General features: G+C 36.1%; 1 protein-coding gene across 3 annotated transcripts in view; it reads right to left on the bottom strand.

Moving 5' to 3' along the window:
• The window catches only part of FBXL4 (F-box and leucine rich repeat protein 4), an 83,255-nt gene that overhangs the window by 22,483 nt on the left and 38,644 nt on the right, over positions 1-22,128 (bottom strand). For all 3 annotated transcript variants that reach the window (XM_023205885.1, XM_023205886.1, XM_023205887.1), the window contains 2 exons: positions 16,698-16,942; positions 9,645-9,858 (listed from right to left, as the gene is read on the bottom strand). In XM_023205885.1, the coding sequence (XP_023061653.1) occupies positions 9,645-9,858; positions 16,698-16,942 (459 nt within the window). The remainder of the gene's footprint in view (positions 1-9,644; positions 9,859-16,697; positions 16,943-22,128) is intronic.

The raw sequence follows: 22,128 nt of genomic DNA, 5'->3' as shown, positions 1-22,128 counted from the left end.
TGGATAACAGATGTGGAAGTTTGGTGTATGCAGATATGAAGTGCCATTCAGTTATAAAGAATATTATTAATGCCTTTACTTGTTACGAAGAAATTTATTAATAGATAAAAATTCAAATTTTCATTGACAGCTTTTTAAGAAATGCTATCCATAAACTTCATAACTTCCCACCCTCCAGACTTCTAAACTGCTAAGCAAAAATACTTAATAAAAATAACTGATGTTTATTATACTCACATATAACTTTTAGATAGTCCAGATGTATAGCTTAGAATTATATTTATGCATACCTGTACATTTTATAATATACTGAGAACCTTGTATAATTAATGTATGTAGTAATATGCTTGCTATTTTACATTAATGTAGGTTTTTAGCTGTTACAACTAGTTTATGACCTTTTTTATTCAATGTTAAGAATTGTTGGTTATCTTTAATAAAGAATGTAACCCTTAATTATAACACTCAATACAGGACAGTAGGATTCCAAATTAGTATTCTCCATTCTAAAATATGATTCCTAGAAAGCATATTAATAAGGGCCAGGTAACAAGTGTACATATTACAGACAAAGACTAGCTAAAATATAGACTAGTTACATAACATCATCAGAAACAAATGTACTTACATTGATTATAATACATTTCAAACACATCAGAGCACTATCTCCGAGTAAGAAGGTGAAATTTTATAAAAGTATATTCACTAAATGAAAATGCATAAATTTGCATAACAAATATCTCCAAAGAAATCCTAAGAACACAACCACTCAATTACTGGAGTGTAATATATATATATAAGTGTAAATCTTTCTCTAATAAAAATTGTTTTGCTCCTCTTCCAATTTCAATAAACTTGGTGAAGAAGAATATAGAATGAAAAATGGAAGGTCAGGTGCAGTGGCTCACGCCTATAATCCCAGCATTTTGGGAGGCTGAGATGGGCAGATTACTTGAAGTCAGGAGTTCAAGACCAGCCTGGCAAATATGGTGAAACCCCATCTCTACTAAAAATATAAAAATCAGCTGGGCATGGTGGCACATGCCTGTAGTCCCAGCTACTCGGGAGGCTGGGGAAGGAGAATCGCTTGAACCAGGGAGGCGAAGGTTGCAGTGAGCCAAGATCGCTCCACTGCACTACAGCCTGGGCGTTGCGAGACTCTGTCTCAAAAACAACAACAACAAAAAAACAACAAAAAAAAGTTGAAGTATTTTGAGAACTATTTAAAGTACTTGAAACTAAACATATGCAGAAATAATCACCATTTTAGAATATTTAAATTCAATTACTTTATCCAGATTTACTATGAACCATCTACTTGAAGTTATTCTTTTATACAGTTCAAATACACAATATGGTATAGCTTATACACTGACACATAATCACAACTTGAAAATAATATTGTCTTTCACAACTTTAAGATCAACATTGTGGTGGGGAGTTAGAATTCTGACAGAACTCTAAAAAGAAAAGGCTAAATATCATAAATCATAAAAATTAATAAAGCTCCTTACACTGCCTTTGAGGAAAAAGAAGAAAGTTCTCTAAACCTAACTGTAGATGTTTAACAGCTACCCTAGACTACAGACCCAGAATTTTAGCTCTAACATACAAGTTTCAGTTTCAGGTTCAGATAATTTGTCAAATTCTTAAAATTCTTGTGTGTGATGAAACAAAATCTAAGACTAAATTAGTTCACACACCTTTGCCTTGCCCTGCAGTCTCATTTTGAAGCCTATTTTTATCACTGTATTGGATCTTTCCTACAATAATATAGTCGAATACATCTTTCCTCATAGATACTCAACTGATCAACTGATCAATCAACTGATCAATTTGTATAACAACCTATAATGGATGCAGAGATTTGCAGCCAAAAAGACATGGGACTGGGTGTGGTGGCTCATGCGTATAATCCCAGCACTTGGAAGGCTGAGGCAGGAGGATCACTTGAGCCCAGGAGGTTGAGACTAGCCTGAGTAACACAGTGAGATCCTATCTCTACAATAAAATAAAATAAAATAAAATGAAGACATGACAGTTTACAAATTTCAGTCCTGTAACTTTAATTTGGCTTTCCTCAGGACATGCCAACAGAGAGGATGGGCTAATCAGCCATCTCTAATGAATGGTGTCCTTTCCAGGTAGATTTCTTATACCTGGCTTATTGGTCACTGTCATGGTTGTGTTTGATAAGGAGTCTTCCCCCATTAAAAGATGATCTCCTCCACCACTGCACTCACAAGTTAGGCTTCTTGACTGTAACTCAACTACAACCCATTCATTCAGGGCACACATACCCCACCAAGTCACCTATTTCCATTGAAAGTTCTACAAGGCCCATCAGGATACAGAAATATAGCCTACAGACACATACCAAGGACTCTAAGAAAGTTTGTTATATCTGTGATAAAGAAGTTTTATCTGTGATAATTACACTTATTATTAGCTATTAAAACTACTGATTCTTGATTGTGTTTAAGAACAAAATAATTACTAATATCTTTCTGTTTTATATATTATCTAGCTCTACTAACATTTCTGTTTTAAATAGACTGCATTTTAGACGACAACTAACAACAGCGTGCATTAGTTAATTTAGGTGACCGAAGCTGGTTCTTTCTATTTTAATTTCTCATCCTCGTCTTAGTTATCAGCACTGGCTCTGTAAGTAAGAAGCCACCCTCTTCATTTGCCAATAAGTTTGGTCTTATAGTCTGACTTGGTTAGTTGCCATGGCTCTTTTAAAAGAAAGGCCATCCCTGCTCTACTTACCAAAATACAATAATGTATTGTTTAAATCAAATAAGAATGCAGTAAGGAGACCACCACATACACATGTCAGAAAACAAATTCATAGCACTAAATTAAATCGTACTCTTTCAAAAGACAGTTAATACATCTTTTGTAGAAAGCCCAGCCGCTTTCATCAACAGTCAGGGTGGTGTGCAATTTTACTCATATATATGATCTGCCAAATAAACTGGCACAGAAAGAAAAAAATAGGAGAGTGTTAATATCCTACAGAAGTAAAGATCAACTTCTTTTGTTGTCTTCTAGTTCATGAAGATAAAAGCAGAGGGGTCCTTGAAACTGTCGACACAGCCGAGCAGGCCAACTAAACAGATGCTGAACCATACTTACGGATTACTGTCATATACTAGTCCCCCACAATACCTATCATCAGTTTTTTCACTTCTTCAGATTCTTTCAATTTATGCTCTATCATTCTTGAAGTGAGGCAATCAAAACTGGATGCAGGTGTTCCATTTATAACTCCAACTTTTAAAAAACACTCCTGGTTTTCTAGTCTGCTGCTAAGCAACAGAATAACATTCTTACTGAGCTACCTATCATGCCCCACTCTCACCCCTGACTCCAGATTTTTTTTTTCCCCAAACAGAGGAAAGGTAAACAGGTTCAAACTTCTAACACTAGTCCAGATTGTTTTAGTACATGTGTGGGACTTATCTTAAAGACACTCTCATGCACTATGTTAAAAAGTTTTTCTTATGCTATCCTATACAAGGTGTGTATTACTTTTCTAGGGCTGCTGTAACAAAGTATCATAGACTAGGTAGTTTAACTATCAGAAATTTACTTGCTTACAATTCTGGAGGCTAGAAATTTGAGAACTAGGTGTCAACAGAGTTGGTTTTCTCTAAGACTTCTCTTACTGGCTTGTATTGGGTCATCTTCTTCCATTGTCTTCACATGGTCTTCCTTGTGTGTGTGTGTCCTAATCTCCTCTTCCTTAAGGACACCAGTCATATTGGATTAGGCTCCACCCTAATGACCTCATTTAACCTTAATCACCTCTTTAAAAACCCTGTCTCCAAATACAGTCACATTCTTAAGTACTGGGGGGTAGGATTTCAAAGTACGAATTTTGGGGAGATACAATTCAGCCCATAATACAAGTATCTGAAAGTAGATTACAGATACATGTCCTTTCAGGGGCAAATTATGTCTTTCACTTATAATGCCCCAGGGGTAAAGGGTTATTATGTTTTCAACTTATTTTCAAATGGTTCAACAAAACAATTTTGTATTATAGTAGGGGAACCTGGGTGAAAGTACAAAAGAAATCTTTTTTTTTTTCAATTTCTCTGTAAGTCTGAAATTATTTCAAAATAAAAGTTTTTTTTCAAGTATCTAAAAATCTATTTAATGAGTCAGATTTATTTTATTTTTGAGACAGGGTCTTGCTCTGTTACTCAGGCTGGAGTGCAGTGGCACAATCACAGCTCAGTGTAGCCTTGACCTTCTGGGCTCAAGTGATCCTCCCACCTCAGTCTCCTGAGTGGGACTACAGGGGCATGTCCAGCTAATTTGTTAAATTTTCTGTAGCGATGGGGTCTCACTATGTTGCTCAGGTTGGTCTTGAACTCCTGATCTCAAGTGATCCTTCTGCCTCAGCCTTCCAAAGTGCTGGGATTACAGGCATGAGCCCCTGAGCCCAGCTGGATGGGCTAGATTTTTACAGCTCTACTTTCACGAAAATACATCATCATGTATGGTTAAAGAAGTACTTGCAATCAATGTTTTATCGTACATAATAAGAATCTTATGAATAGAGAAGAAAAGAACCAAAAAGACTGAACTTAACTCCTTTAAATCATTATAATACCTAATTATTTCCATGCCACGGATGGTAGAAGAAACTAAGCACAACTAGAGTGTCTTTCCTAAGTTCCCATCTGTTGCAGAAAGTGCTGTCTATTCAACTCTAAAAGATGCACCAATTTCAGGAGGAAAAAAAATTACCCTATTTACCGACCCATTTCACTAGTAATTCTGGGATCACACAGTAAACAGGGCATAAATCTGAGCTCAATGGTAATTTCTTCTAGAAAGGTTTCCCAATGCAGATCATCCTCCAACTAAGAACAAGCCTGTGACAATGCTAGCATATATTTGGGCTTACTGTATACCTGTTCACTCTGTCTTTTATCAGTGTAATAGTATCTTGTTCTTTACTAGGCATGTATTTAATGCTCTGCATCTAATGAAATTCAACAAATACATGCTACTGACTCTGCACATAGCTTACTTAGTGAATTTTCTTTGCTAAATTAATAAGACATTTGTTATTTCTCTGATGAAGTCATTTTTCATTGTAATCCTAAACACATCTAAAGAAAGAAAAAGATCTCATGAAATAAATTAAGAAACCAAGCTGAACTATATTTTACTATCTTATAAGGCTAAAAATTCTGAACGACCACTGATGCAAGGAGGGACCACATCAGCATCCCAGAATTTACCTACCAGCATACAAGACAATTCTGACCCTGCCACCGTTCTGTTCTCCTGAGGTCTCATTTTTACTGAGTCATCAGACCTGCTGCATGCCTGGCTATGGCTAACCCTTAAGAACACATCACCTAGCTATCAACAACATATCATTTTACATGTCAAAATTATTTTGAGGATTATCTGTCTCAATGCTGCTCTCCATTACAGTATAAAATTGAGAGTATGCCTGTATAAACTATTTGCTTAAAGCAGTTAATTATGTATTGATTCTACAAACTTTCACTTAAACATTTCTAAATGTAATTTGAATAACAAATTGCGATTTATAAATTCAGAACAACTAAGACTTCAAACTAAGCTTGTTCATAGTAAAAAGACAAAAAATCCATTTTCCTGCAGAAGATACTTATAAAATACAAACTTAATAGTTTGTATTTTATCATGGATTATAATGTTGTATATGTTAGTTACTATGTATATCTCCTTACCAACTACAAATTAGAAATAATAAGTAGTAAAGAAAATCTTTGTTTTAGATAAATAGCCAAGCTATCAGAATAACTACTATTCTATGCTTTAATATATATTATGATTTTAACTACCACATCAAGGCCACAAGACCTGAGTTCAAATCCTGACTCTATGGCTTGTGCCAGTAGGCAATGTATTAATCTTTTGAGACCTTAATTTAATTATGTGTAAAGATGAGAATACCACCAACCCTATTCAGACTGGTATAAAGAAATAATAATGCAAAATGTCTAGGACAGCCAACAGAATATATTCAGTAGGTTTTCCCAAACTTTGGGACTAAAAATCCAGGTCTCCAAAATCCTCAAAAGCTTTATTCACTATGCATACAGACTTGTCTAAGTCTTATAAAATGGCATAAATATACTATACTTACTAATGTAAATTATGTAAAGGCACATAAACTGTAACTGTATTGTATCATAAACTGGTCTCTGTGAGGTTAATATGCTATAATACAATCCATTATTTTGTCATACTAATTTTTGCTTATTTTAGAATTTTGTAGGGTTCAGAAAAACAGGGTTAAAGTGGTACTGGATAATTTGTAGCCCTTTTAAAACAAAATAACATCTCCCAGAAAACTACAATTGTTATCTTCTTTTTCTTTTCATGTATGTCCTTAGAGCAAGCAGAGGCATTTGCAATCAAGTATTGCTCCTTCTTCAAAACAGAGTCTAGAATATGAGAATATACTGCCAGTGAATATGTGGAACGTTTAAAGAGAGACCAGTCTCCTACATCTTACCTTCTCATTCTCTGTTTGCTCTCATCCACCAACATCATTAGGTGCAAGGTGAAAGGTATGTATCAAAGGAAGAAGGAGGTGACATAACACTTTGCTTAAGTGACAATGGAGGTGTTTACAGATTGATATGAATACCAGTGCTGTAGCTTTTGTTTGTTTTCAAAGAAATCAGCTGATTATTTTGCCATCTCTCCTTTTTCTGATTTACTTAGTGCCCATGTGGGACTCTGATATAGATCCCAAGGATGAGGAGATAATAACAGAAGTGAGTGAAGTATAGGTAGAAAGCAATGAGTTGGGAAGCATTAAAAGTAAACACTGCCTGGGTAAGACTTTCTCAATTTCACATTTGCCATTTATATCACTAAAATAACAGCATCTTTAATTTTAAGTCAACCATACATCAACGAAAACTCAATTTTATAGTTTTTTTCTACATATTCAATGTCAGAAAAATTGTGTAGTGTTTATGACATTTTACCAGATGGGCCAATAAAAAAATTTAATAGGAAGTAACAGAGGGTACAACCCAAATTTTATTTAATACATTCATACAATGATTTTACATCCATATTTAAGTAACTGAGGAAAACCAGAGCTTATGCTATCTAGACTTAGGTACATATGTATAAATTTCCACTCTTGAGATATGAAATCTTCTTAATCCTCACAAATCACACTTAAAAAATTCAGTCATATCTATCAGTCTGAGACAAATTCAAGAAAACTGTAGACTATTTAATAATTCTCTGACACTTAGATCACATTACTATATAACATTTCAAAAACATCTCATGGGATGTATTTTCACAAGCCACCATAGATATAAGATGCCTAGCAAGTTAATTTTTTTTTGGTTTTTACCCTATTTTTCTTCTCAAAGGCTCATTTAATAATTACATTTAATAATTATGTGTGCTATATTTCTTATTAATCAGAAATTTTTAAATGGGGCATTTAAATCTTCCTTGCTCAGAGGATTTCAGTTTATAGTACACAGGCCCATAAAATAGTAAATGTGCCAATAAAAAGCAGGCATGGCATAATTTCAGAATGAACAGTCCTACCCAAGAAAAGATAGCTAACAATTTTATACCCACACAAATGGGGAGTCATTTCACCACAGACCAATGAAAACACAGGCTAGTATCATCTGGCATTCTGGGACAGTGATTCTTTCATTTTACAAATAACAAATCTGGAAATCTGAGACAATGTCTTCACCTAGATTACCAAGCTTATCGCTGGCAGGGCTAGAACTAGAATCAAAGTCTTTTTTCCACCATGCTAAAGTCACCTGCTTTAGTCTTTATTTAGCAGGTCACCTGCTAAAGTCTAGCTAAATATTCTGCCCAAAATTGAGAACAATGACGTCTTAGTTCATTCGTTGTTGCTATAACAAAACACCTGAGGTTGGGTAGCTCATAAAGAAAAAGAGTTTATTTAGCTCACAGGTATGCAGGCTGGGAATTTCAAGGGGCATGGCACTGTCATCTGCTCGGCTTCTGGTAAGGGCTTTCCTGCTGTGTCTTAACATGGCAGAAGATCAAAGGGGAAGCAGACAGTGCAAAGAGGTCAAACACAAAGGACATTCTCACTTTACAACAACCTGCTCTCTTGGGAACCAAACCATTCCCACCAGAACTAATGCAGTCTCCCAAGTCACTGGTATATCATTTTGGAAAAGTAATTTGGTTATCTTTATTCATTTACTTAACACATATTTACTGAACGGCCAATCTTTACCAAGTACTATTCTAGATTCTGGAAACACGGCAATGAAAAAGACCGACAAGTCTTCTACCATTATATCCTAATATGAGAAGAATGAAAATAAGCAAGAAAACAAGTATCACGTCAGAGAGTGACAAGGATGTTAAAAAGGAAATAAAACTGAAGGAAACAAACTAGAAGGCGTGCTATATTTTATGAGTGTCCAGGAAGCCATCTCCAAAAAATACGCAAGTTGAACATTGAGCTAAAAAAATGGCAGCCATAATGAGCTAGACAAACATTTCAGATAGGCAAAAGAACAAAAGCCCTGAGCTGGGACCAGGTCAGAACATTCAAGGAATAGAAAGAAAGCCAGTATGTGTGGAGCAGAGGGAACAAATACATGACAGTGTGTACTACAGGGGCCCAGTCACATACTCTTTAACCTAGCAGTACCACCTCTAGGACTCTATCCAATAGCAGTAATAGTAAGTATGTGTAAAACCATGCACAGGCTGGTGGTGAAACCCCGTATCTACTAAAAATACAAAAATTAGCTGGGCATGGTGGCAGGCACCTGTAATCCCAGATACTCAGGAGGCTGAGGCAGGAGAATTGCTTGAACGGGCCAGGCGGAGGTTGCAGTGAGCTGAAATCACACCATTGCACTCCAGTCTGGGTGACAGAGTGAGACTCTGTCTCAAAAAAAAAGAAGAAAAAGAAAAAAAAACTACACACAGAAGGATCTTAGTGCTAGGTAGTTTGTAAAAGGAAAACCACTGGAAAAATCAAATGTTGGTCAACTGGTCTGTTGATCATTTGGAGAATGTTAAATAGATTATGGTATAACATATGCTATTACAGTAAAAGAGTTAGATAATATATGCACTGACCTGGAAACATGTTCTAGAGATATTATGTGAGAAAGCAAGTAGACTCATATATATGACATGATTCCATTTCTTAATGAGACTCATTAACTATGGTATTACAAATTTTAAGCCCTAAGTCTGGGCAAGGATATATACCACTTTGCTTCCCCCCGCTGCAAGCAACTGTCTTCTTGCACACTATCCTCCTAACTTTCTCTAATTCGTTCCCTGCCAGCATTTTGGCTGACCTCAACCAACTGTTTCTTTCTTTTCCTGGGAACATGAATAGCATCACGAAAATTTTAAGAGCACAGAGAAGAACATTTCCTTATAATTTCAAAACACATTAGGTTTGAAATAACTTCACAATGACTGAATCAGCTCTAATGATTTCAGAGTAGTCAGATGGCATCATAAACTTGATTTAAAAATTTAAAAAACACATTATGAGTAATTAAAGAAAACTAAATATTCAGTTGGCTACTATAATAGCAATGATGAAAATTATTAATTATTCTTACCTCTACTTTTGTTCGATAAAGAACAAGTCGTTTAAGGCTGCATAACTTGGCAATGTGGTTGAAAGCTTGAGGTGGTAGCTTATCACAGGAGGAGAGATTTAAGGCCTGTAGATTTGGACACATCTCAGAAATAACTTCTAAGCAAGTTTCATTAAGAAAGTGGCTGCAAGACAATTCAAGGCGTACTAATTCAGATCCGCAAACCTTCAGAAACCTGCAAAAACAACATTCCATGTGAATTTTATAAAACTAAAAGATATTTTTGCAAGAACTTTGCAATTTTAGCAACTCTAAGCAGATACATTTAATTTTTTTTTTTTTTTTTTTTTTTTTTTTTGAGGCGGAGTCTTGCTCTGTCGCCCGGACTGGAGTGCAGTGGCCGGATCTCAGCTCACCGCAAGCTCCGCCTCCCGGGTTTACGCCATTCTCCTGCCTCAGCCTCCCGAGTAGCTGAGACTACAGGCGCCCGCCACCTCGCCCAGCTAGTTTTTGTATTTTTAGTAGAGACGGGGTTTCACCGTTTAGCCAGGATGGTCTCGATCTCCTGACCTCGTGATCCGCCATCTCGGCCTCCCAAAGTGCTGGGATTACAGGCTTGAGCCACCGCGCCCGGCCAGCAGATACATTTAAAAGGATAGATTTCTATTAGGGAAAATGTAAAATTTGTTTTGCTTAAATTCTTATTCACTGCATGCTGAAATATGAATGGTTAGGCTAAAAAAATCAACTTGAGAGGATAAAATGAATTCACATCATATAAAAAGTCAGCTAATGCTAAGTGGAAAATTAAGAAAGTATAAGATGTATTTTCCCTACTTACCTATAATTCACATCTGAGTTGGTAAAGCCCCAAAAAAAAAAAAAAAATCAAAACATAACAAAACTCTAAACTCTTGGGAGATATTTCCCCCTCAACAGTACCTATCCAGTACTGGATAATATATTTTGAACACTGCACATAAAAGTGACAACTTCAATTAAGTAACCTCAAAGCAAATCAGACTAGGCTTCTCTCAACTCAGAAAATGTCTATGTGGGTTTAACTAGAGCACTGTTACGGTCCTTGCAGCTGTTACTATTTAGCAGCTAGACTGCTTGATGTTGAAAACATTCAATTGCAGCTTCACATAAAATATATAGAAATCATCCAAGATGAAGGTCACAAAATGCTTTATCAGAGTAATTATCACAATATTTATCTCAGTTATATTATAGCTGGGGGAAAAATAGTCCTGTCCATGATCACCCCCTGAAAACAATCTAAAAGTAAACATGAATCTAGGAGTATTTGAATCCATGAAACTTTATCAACTAAGCAAACTGAACCCTCTTAACAGTGCACCAATTATGACTGTCCAGGTCTCTTGACATAAACTTCCCACCAGTGTCACATCAGCAATATACTGTTAGTCAATTTATGCCACGTCTTTATTCCTAAATGATTTAATGAGCTTACAAGTACACATACAAAATAAAATTGACTAAATCAGATTAGTTGTGTAAATAAATCACGTCACACTGGTTAAAAGATGTGGTTTTTTGCATTGTTCTACTAGTTCCTAGCAGAGACCTTGGAAAAGGCATTTACCCAAATCTTAGCATTTCCTCAGCTGTAAATGCAGACTTGAAGTATGTAACAACATTCACCACACTGCCTAGTGGAATTGAAGCTGAAATACTATGCAAATACAGTTTTTAAAGGTCAAAGCACCCCATAAACATTAAGTATAAGTTAAATCTTGGCCAATTCACATTTAAACAATAAAAAAATTCAGTTGCTGCAAATTTAAATATTGTAAATAACCCAGTAGCCCGCACATCTTATTTACATCTGAACACCCATTTATTCTAAATTCAAACTTGTATTACTTAATTTGTGACATTTCATACAAGTGCACACTCCTTCCTTAAAACTCTGACACTCCTTAGGTAACTGCCTCTCTTGGATCTCCTCCAACTCCTCTCACTGCTGCTTCCTTTGCTAGCTGTATTAGCTAAACTGCAGTTCGCATGAAGCACATTCATTCATTCATTCATTCAATAAATATGCACTGAGCTTCTACTATCATCCAGGTAACACTCTAGGCACTGGGGAGATAGCAGTGGACAAAACAAAATCCCTGCTCTCATGAAGCTTACTAATGTTTTGAAGAGAGAAGGAGAAGATAACCAAATGCGTAAAGTAAGTCGCAAATTCGTGAAAAGTGCCCAGGAGAAAATAAAAGCAGGGAAGCGCAACACAAAGTGTCAAGGATGGACAGAGTAGTCAGAAAAGCTGCAGAGATGTGGTGAGTAAAACCCTGAAGGAAGCGAGAGGGTGACAAAGCAGGTATCTGGAGGAGGAGCATTCTAGGCAAAGGGAAGGGCAGTCCAGGGCAGGATAACAAGCAGAGTGAAGAACAGTGAGATGGGGGATACAGGAGGCACAAAATGATGGAGAGATGAGTAGATCAGAGATGAGGGACAGTTCACATAGTGTATGTCACTATAAAGACTCTGGCTTTATACCAGAAAGCAAACTGTTAGCAGACAATAGGAAACTTCCCAAGTTGATTTCATGAATGATAGAATTTGAAAGCACAATGAGATAAAGTCTATACCTATACTACCTTTCTTTCTTTCTCTTCATCAAGAATCCTGTATTGCATATTTTTACTCTGAGATTATTTGATTAATACCCTCATATTATCTCTACTTAAATTTTCAAAATGTATACTACCTACCTTTTCATATCTACATCCCAAGAGGGCAGAGACAGTAGCAGACTCAATTAGCTGCACACAGCTCTTACTTCCTTCCTTAATGCTCTTCATGCAGGTTTTATTTTAATGCATAATTACATATATGTATCTATTCATCTCAACTGTGCCACTGATCATTTGAAAGGAGAACTCAGTTTGTTTATTTCCTGCAGTCAATTCATTCTACATTGTGCTCATAAAGTATTTTCTTACACTGAAGATTTTATGAGAGGACCTAAGTTCATATAAACAATCCCAGACTAGTCTCCTGCTATGAGAAAAGGAATCTCTGGAGAGAAAAATAAATTGTTTATCATTATGAGGTGAATTAATTTGTCCATAACAATACAAGCACATAAGAAGTAATTTACTAAATGGTAACTTGCACCCTAAAATAATTAAGATCACATGAATGAACGATTTGAGTCCACTTATCACAAAATAAAAGGTAGTAGTCCTCAGAAATTGCCTGAAGTATATAAAGTAAGAGAAGAATTAGATATAAAATATCTATGACTTCTGAATTCCTAATCTCATGGTTTTTAGCTGACCCTCACCAAGTTTTCTAAAACAGTAAATTCAGGATAATCTTAATCCCAAATAACTTGGAACATTATTTAACATAGCTGATCCAAAATAAAGCCATTAAAAACAAAACTTCTGCTTAATTGTATAGGGGTACTATCCAACAATGATAGAAAGAAGGGAAGGCCGGGCACGGTGGCTCAAGCCTGTAATCCCAGCACTTTGGGAGGCCGAGACGGGCAGATCACAAGGTCAGGAGATCGAGATCATCCTGGCTAACATGGTGAAATCCAGTCTCTACTAAAAATACAAAAAAAAAAATTAGCTGGGCATGGTGGCGGGCGCCTGTAGTCCCAGCTACATGGGAGGCTGAGGCAGGAGAATGGCGTGAACCCAGGAAGCAGAGCTTGCAGTGAGTGGAGATCGCGCCACTGTACTCCAGCCTGGACGACAGAGCAAGACTCCATCTCAAAAAAAAAAAAAACAGAAGGGAAAAGAACATCTTAAAATGGTCCCTACTTTCTAGAGTTGACAATCTAAGACACAACTGTATAAAATATAGGCAGGCAACTGAATAAATATATTAGTAGGAAATAAGCTCTTCATATCATAAAACTTTAGCTCTATGTCAAAATACCTAAAAAAGTTCTCGAGTCTAGAAAGCATCCAAGAATGTTTCCTAAAGGACTGAATATAAACTACTGAGAACAAGTAAGAGGGGTTTAGAGTAAAAACCCACACATAACTGAGGGAGAGATCAAGGCCATTTAGCAACTATTTGAAGAAAAATGGTAGGGAAACAATGAACCTAAAGCTTTTTGAACAGAATGATACAATTAAGTTCTAAAGCACAAACAGGCAGGCAGGCAAAGGAACATCTAAGACTTCAGGGAACCATATTAGAAAAGCGGAATTATAATAGATGTGATTTTAATGAGTAATGATATGCATGAACAGCACTCAAAGTAGCAAATCACAAATCTGTAGCTAGATTAAGATTTTAATAACTGATTAAAAGTTTTAAGTTCTCTTTATTCCAATGTAACCTATTTCTCTGCTATGATGAATAATAAAAATTCCTAAAAAGTTATTTAAAATCCAGTTAAACAGTTCTGACTTGTAAGATAAGGCTTTTAAGCAACAAAAATAAACTGCATCAAACTTTTTCCCAAAGATTTGTTCAAAAAACAGCTCATCAACATTGGTCTCTAGTTTTTAAATGTGCTTTTCTTCTTTAAAATATTACAAATAAGTCTTCTTCATAGTTATGAGCATAAATAGACCATACTTATTCATAGATTGCTCATTAATAATCAAGCCATGCATATTTATTGTTTATTCTAGGAATGCTGCCTACAAGCCATAGTAACTATCAATTCAGCAGTCAAGTCATGGGGGCCAACAGTAATCAGTAGGGCAAACTCCAACACGCCCTGCCCAAGAAAAGGTTCTCTCTCCCTCTTACTTCAACTTTTTCTTTTCTTAATGGGAATAGTGACTACACTTAAAGGAATGCCATCAAGATTTATGACTTTACTGGCTGAAATACTACAGTAAAATATAAAAACTTAAATCTATATATGGCTTGTTCTGATTATTCGAACTGCTCTACAGCAACTACCCTGGGTGAGTTGAAAATGGAAGATAAATTGTGGGTTAGAAGTAGACAGAAACTCTAACTTTGCAAAAGATCTTTATGCATTACTAGTACAAAAATTTTTTAAATGGCATGGCTAAGTTTTCTTCTTATAACTGATGTTTCTTCTCATGTGCTAGAAGAAGCTACATAAAGAAACTTAAAAATTGATTAATATTAGCTTTATATTTTACTCATTATCACAGTCATATGCAGCACTTTGCCAGTGAAGCTGGACTTCAGTCATTCATGACCAATGTTTTCTTTAATGTCTACACTTAGTTACTACCCTGTTATTCTGTTTATAAAAATAAATAAGGGATATGCTTATATGTTTATCTTAATATCTTTATCTTCTCTGTAGCCTGAAGGCAGGAACTATATTATATATCTCATATGTTTCTGTATACGATCAACACCCACTGAAACTCCTTGCACACAAAGGGTGAAAACAAACATTTAATAAATTCTTAATAATGGAAAACACTGGGAAAGAGCTATGAGGGTGATTAAAATACCCCAAAGGTCTATATAATGTAAAATAATGCTTACTGACACCACTTGTTCTATCTGTTCTCATATTCAATTAGTCTTGGTTTATGATAATGTATGCTCTAAATATTCACAGCCTTCATTAGCTTCAGTTCTTTCTTAGTCCTATTAGCAGAGAAAAGAAGTTGAAATGTGTGTGTTTGGGGCAAGGGGAAGTAGAAAGGACTAAACTCCGTTTCACTGGACAGCTGCCAAATATCTAGCAATGAACCCCTTCCCCTGGCTCAATTTCTGGCAGAAAAGAAACTCAGTGCATCCACGGTTTCAACACATGCTACTAGACATTACTGCTTGGTTTATTTTTCACTCTGATGCATAAACTATCAAGGTCAGTATTTGGAACACATTGTTACTATTTCAAACATCATTACTTCATTTAAATCTAACAATATCAAATCTTTATTTCTGGAACTGCATTTTTATTTTTATAATCTGAGTTAAGAGGAAACAAGGCTCTACATACGAATTTCTAATTCATAAACCAGTGTTCTAGAATGTATTCACTGGGGATATGTGTAGGGATTGCTATAGTTCATTTTTCGTTTTTAAAAATAGAATACATGAGTATTCATTAATTAAAAATAACAGAAAATTTCTCTAAAGTTTCTACTCCTTCATTATTTAACTTCGTGAAAATGCTGGGATTATATTTAAAATACCATGACAAAAACCATGATCAAGGTTAGGAGAAAAACTCCTGTTTGTAGCCTAAGAAAAATGACTGTGGCATTACTAAATGAACACGCACTTGTGCAAGCTTTCAAATACTTAACAGGTGACATTTAATAGTAAGGAAACGAAATGCTTAAATAGAAAGGAGCAGAAACACCTGGGCAGGTCTGCAAGTGTGGTCGCCTATTTAGCATGCAATTGCATTTTCAACATAATTAGTTTAAATGAGCTTCTAAATCTGGGTGATGTATTGCACATGTAATTAAGATTTAATTAAAAATGTTCTATAATAAATTGTTTTCCATTTCTGACAAATCACATTAGAGAGGTAGATTTTGATTTGGAAATAGTTTTTAAAATGTGTTAATCATCTGTGCTGAAAATATGAGAAAGAAGAAAAGAAACAGGAGCCCTGAAGTAAACGGTATAGTTTCCCTTCATATTCATATAAAATTTAGCTGAAGGGGATAGTAAAACACTCATTTTTTTTTTTTTTTTTTTTTTTTGAGACGGAGTCTTGCTCTGTCGCCCAGGCTGGAGTGCAGTGGCCGGATCTCAGCTCACTGCAAGCTCCGCCTCCCGGGTTTACGCCATTCTCCTGCCTCAGCCTCCTGAGTAGCTGGGACTACAGGCACCCGCCACCTCGCCCGGCTAGTTTTTTGTCTTTTTTAGTAGAGACGGGGTTTCACCGTGTTAGCCAAGATGGTCTCGATCTCCTGACCTCGTGATCCGCCCGACACTCATTTTTTTTATAAGCAGCAGCATTCTAAACATGACACTCAAAATTTGTTTCCTTTTTATTTTTGTAATGTACATGTTACATAATTTCAAACTTTTATTATGAAAACCACTACACAATAAGTATAGGCTGCTGCTGGGGAAAAACAAAAAAAAGCGAAAAAAACTTCATCAAGCCTTTGTACTAACCTGCTAAATCCTGCAACAGAGATGAAGCCTCTATTGCCAGTCCAAGATAAATTAAGCCACTGGACAAGAGTGCATCGAGACTGTAGAAATTCCAAAGAAGTGTCATCTAGTTTTGCCCAGTATGGTTGAAGATTGAGATGGATGTATTGTAGAGGATCACAACAATGCTGGCTCAGTAGTTTGCAAGTCTGTGCTAATCTACACAGGTCTGGTAGTGTAAGATGATTCAGAATCAGTTGAATAAGCTAAATAAGACAGAGAAACCAAGATCGTCAAGAATGAAAAACAGTATCATTTTATTAAACATATAATATGATCTAATAAGGAATAAAATGTCATACATTTTATAACAATATTTTCATATAGTAAATAAAAACATTCAACGGAATTATCCAAAGAGAAGAAATCATGCATGCATTTGACTATAGTACATTTCAAGACTGTTCAAAGTATACTCAGCACATATTGCCTACTCATTTTCTTAGGTGCAAAGATACATTTTGGTAATCTATTGAATAATACAATTTGTCATACTCAACATCACTGAACAGCTACTACATGCCAGACACTGGGGACAGAAAAGAAAGAGTACCCATTCTCAGAGTGCTTACAGTCCAGTGGGGATTGGTAAGGACAATGATACATTTTAACAGTTTCGACAAAAGGAAACACAGAATGCTACTAAAGCCTAGCAGGCCTAGCTCCAAAGTGAAAGTGTACCTGTGCCAGGAACACTCAGCTTTATATATATATATATATATATACTGTTAAGTTCTGGGGTACATATGCAGAATGTGCAGGTTTGTTACATAGGTATACAAGTGCCATGGTGGTTTGCTGCACCCATCAACCCATCACCTACAGTAGGTATTTCTCCTAATGTTATCCCTCCCCTAGCCCCCTTCCCCTAACAGGCCCCAGTGTGTGATGTTCCCCTGCCTGTGTCCATATGTTCTCATTGTTCAACTCCCACTTATGAGTGAGAACATGCAGTGCTTGGTTTTCTGTTCCTGAGTTAGTTTGCTGAGAATGATGGTTTCCAGCTTCATCCATGTCATTGCAAAGGACATGAACTCATCCTTCTTTATGGATGCATAGTATTCCATGGTGTATATGTGCCACATTTTCTTTATCCAGTCTATCATTGACGGACATTTGGCTTGGTTCCAAGTCTTTGCTATTGTGAACAGTGCTGCAATAAATATACGTGTGCATGTGTCCTTATAGTAGAATGATTCATAATCCTTGGGGTATATATCCAGTAATGGGATTGCTAGGTCAAACAGTATTTCTAGTTCTAGATCCTTAAGAAATTGCCACACTGTCTTCCACAATGGTTGATTAATTTACATTCCCACCAACAGTGTAAAGGCGTTCCTATTTCTCCACATCCTCTCCAGCATCTGTTGTTTCCTGACTTTTTATTTTAAATGCACTTTATTGTGTATGTTTTAAGTTTACATCATAATATTATGGGACAAATAGGGTAAAATGGTTGCTATAGTGATGGAAATTCACATATATTGTTGCATATACTTTTTTCTTGACAAGAGAAGCTAAAATTTACTTATTTAACACAAATCTCTGATCCAATACAATTGTATTACTATAATCCTCATGTTATACATTATATCTTTAGACGTGTTCATATGACATATCTGCTGTTTTGTGTGTTTTGACCTATAATACATATACCATATACTCATTTCCTCTGGCCAAATACCCCACTTCTAGTTGCTAATGTTTTATTTTTTTTTTTTAAATTGCAAAAGTAAGATTTTTATTATTATTATTATACTTTAAGTTCTAGGGTACGTGGGCATAACGTGCAGGTTTGTTACATATGTATACTTGTGCCATGTTGGTGTGCTGCACCCATCAACTCGTCAGCACCCATCAACTTGTCATTTACATCAGGTATAACTCCCAATGCAATCCCTTCCCCCGCCCCCACCCCTGACCATAATAGGCCCTGGAGTGTGATGTTCCCCTTCCCGAGTGCAAGTGATCTCATTGTTCAGTTCCCACCTATGAGTGAGAACATGCAGTGTTTGGTTTTCTGATCTTGTGATAGTTTGCTGAGAATGATGGTTTCCAGCTGCATCCATTGTCCCTACAAAGGACACAAACTCATCCTTTTTTATGGCTGCATAGTATTCCATGGTGTACATGTGCCACATTTTCTTAATCCAGTCTGTCACTGATGGACATTTGGGTTGATTCCAAGTCTTTGCTATTGTGAATAGTGCCGCAATAAACTTACGTGTGCATGTGTCTTTATAGCAGCATGATTTATAATCCTTTGGGTATATATCCAGTAACGGGATGGCTGGGTCATATGGTACTTCTAGTGCTAGATCCTTGAGGAATCGCCATACTGTTTTCCATAATGGTTGAACTAGTTTACACTCCCACAAACAGTGTAAAAGTGTTCCTATTTCTCCACATCCTCTCCAGCATCTGTTGTTTCCTGACTCTTTCATGATTGCCATTCTAACTGGTGTGAGATGGTATCTCATTGTGGTTTGCATTTCCCTGATGGCCAGTGATGACGAGCATTTTTTCATGTGTCTGTTGGCTGTATGTATGTCTTCTTTTGAGAAATGTCTGTTCATATCCTTTGCCCCCTTTTTGATGGGGTTGTTTTTTTCTTGTAAATTTGTTTGAGTTCTTTGTAGGTTCTGGATATTAGCCCTTTGTCAGATGAGTAGATTGCAAAAATTTTCTCCCATTCTGTAGGTTGCCTGTTCACTCTGATGGTAGTTTCTTTTGCTGTGCAGAAGCTCTTTAGTTTAATTAGATCCCATTTGTCAATTTTGGCTTTTGTTGCCATTGCTTTTGGTGTTTTAGACATGAAGTCTTTGCCCATGTCTATGTCCTGAATGGTATTACCTAGGTTTTCTTCTAGGGTTTTTAAGGTATTAGGTCTAACATGTAAGTCTCTAATCCATCTTGAATTAATTTTCGTATAAGGACTAAGGAAAGGATCCAGTTTCAGCTTTCTACTTATGGCTAGCCAATTTTCCCAGCACCATTTGACTTTTTAATGGTCACCATTCTAACTGGCATGAGATGGTATATCACTGTGATTTTGATTTGCATTTCTCTAATGACCAGTGATGATTAACATTTTTTCTTATGTTTGTTGGCTGCATAAATGTCTTCTTTTGAGCAGTGTCTGTTCATATCCTTTGCCCACTTTTCGATGGGGTTGTTTTTCTCTTGAAATTTGTTTAACTTCTTTGTAGATTCTAGATATTAGCCCTTTGTCAGATGGATAGATTGCAAAAATTTTCTCTAGTTCTGTAGGTTGCCTGATCACTCTGACGATAGTTTCTTATGCTGGAACGTTCAGCTTTAACAAGTCAGGGGCAAACCAGATGAAAAGAGAGTCTACTGGTAAAGACTGTGTTATGAAAGCCTCACAGAGGAGCTTGGGTTTATCCTGAAAGCAATGAGGAGTCCTGAAGGGTTTTAAACCAGAGTGACATGTTCACATTTGTATTTCAGAAAGAACATTGCGGGAGTGCTACTGGAAGCAAGGAGGCAGGAAGAGAAACCAGCCATGGGGCTAATACAGAATTCTAGGAAACAGGAAATAAGGGGTCTGCTTAAGATAGCTGGCAGTGATGATGGAGTAGCAAACAGATACAAGAATTATTCAGAAGGCAGAATTCAAAAGATTGCTTTCTCTAATTAAAATTATCTTATTGAACTACTGCAAGATTTACTTTTTCTTAACAGTTGGGGGCTTCTAGTTTCAAAGAACTACTGCTTAAATAGCCTATTCTGAACTAAGAACTATAAAGAAAAAGACACTAAATATTTGCTAAATGTTAAACATCTTATTTAGATGAGAGAGGGGTTTTTTTAATTTAATGTATTTATCTAGCTAAATTTTTTGTTTTGCAATGAACCTAAATGCTCTTCTTCAATTTATTTTGTTATCTAGGCTCAGTATTAATTTCAGTCAGGATTTCACTGTTTTAAGTCAAAATATCACAAAACACAGAGTAACAACAATACAATCTTTAAAATAAGTTTAAAGAGGATGTAGCCAGAATCTCCTTACTCCTGATGTTTCTTAGTAATTTTCTACCCAGTGACTCTCCAACCTGCTCCTTGGCTATTAATTCCCACTTGCCCATGCTGTTGAACCCAATCTCCCTCTCACACTGCAAAATCCCATTGTAGTGGTCCCTATACCTAGCACGATTGAATAATTTTTCTTTAACAAATCTCATCATCCAGATACACCTGTTGATGTGTAAAATATTACACGAACAAAAATCAACAATTACAAGTAAAAAGTAAACCCAAACATTGAAGAAAGGTCTAAAATGAGAAGTTTCTGCCTCTCTACACTCAGTTCTAACCATCCCTCTCCCCGAAGATAAGCATTGTTAAGTTTTTCTGATCTCTTCCAAATAAATGTATATGAAATTCTGTTCTTGAATTTGCACTAAAACAATGATACTATATACACCATTCTGCAACTTGCTTTTCTCATTTAATTGTATCTTGTAGATCTTTCTATATCTGCACATACAGACCCACCTCCTTCCATTTCATAGAAGTGACATAATTCAACTAGTTTCTCATTGATGCATTTCCTGCTTTTTTTCCTATTGCATATAATACTGCAATATCATTGTGTGTATGTACCACGCATGTATGTTCATCTTGGCAAACTTTGAAAATATATCTGTATAGTAAATTACATGCATTTAAAAGTTTTGATGGAAGTGGAAAATTGCCATTCAGAATGTTCACATCAATTTATATATCCACAAAAATTGTATGAAAGTACTCTTTTGTGGCTGGGGGCAGTGGTTCACACCTGTAATCCCAGCACTTTGGGAGGCTGAGATGGGCAGATCACGAGCTCAGGAGATCGAGACCATCCTGGCTAACATGGCAAAACCCCATCTCTACTAAAAATACAAAAAAAATCAGCCAGGCATGGTGGCAGGTGCCTTTGGTCCCAGCTACTCGGGAGGCTGAGGCAGGAGAATGGCGTGAATCCAGGAGTTGGAGCTTGCAGTGAGCCGAGATTGCGCCACTGCACTCTAGTCTGGGTGACAAAGCAAGACTCTTGTCTCAAAAAAAAAAAAAAAAAAAGTATGTTTTTGCTTCTATCCTAGACAACACTGGTATCAAAACTTGTTTATTCCAAAAGGCAAAAATGGAAGAAAAGATATAAAACTGTTTTTATTTCTGTTTCTTTTTTTTTTAACGACATAAATATAACAGCTTCCCAGAGGAGTTGTCAATACATTTCCCTCTATCCTCTTGGCCTGTTCCTGGACTCTATTCTGTTCCATTTATCTATATGTTATTTCTCCCATATCAATAGTCTTCCAAATAAAATAACTAGGTTTTTTAAAGTGTATGTGTTCGAATGTCGTGGATTGTTTGGCTGCAAATGAGA

Source organism: Piliocolobus tephrosceles, chromosome 5 (genome assembly GCF_002776525.5).
Source record: "Piliocolobus tephrosceles isolate RC106 chromosome 5, ASM277652v3, whole genome shotgun sequence".
NCBI classification, from domain to species: Eukaryota; Metazoa; Chordata; class Mammalia; order Primates; family Cercopithecidae; genus Piliocolobus; species Piliocolobus tephrosceles.
This window is presented reverse-complemented; position numbering and strand designations above follow the sequence as displayed.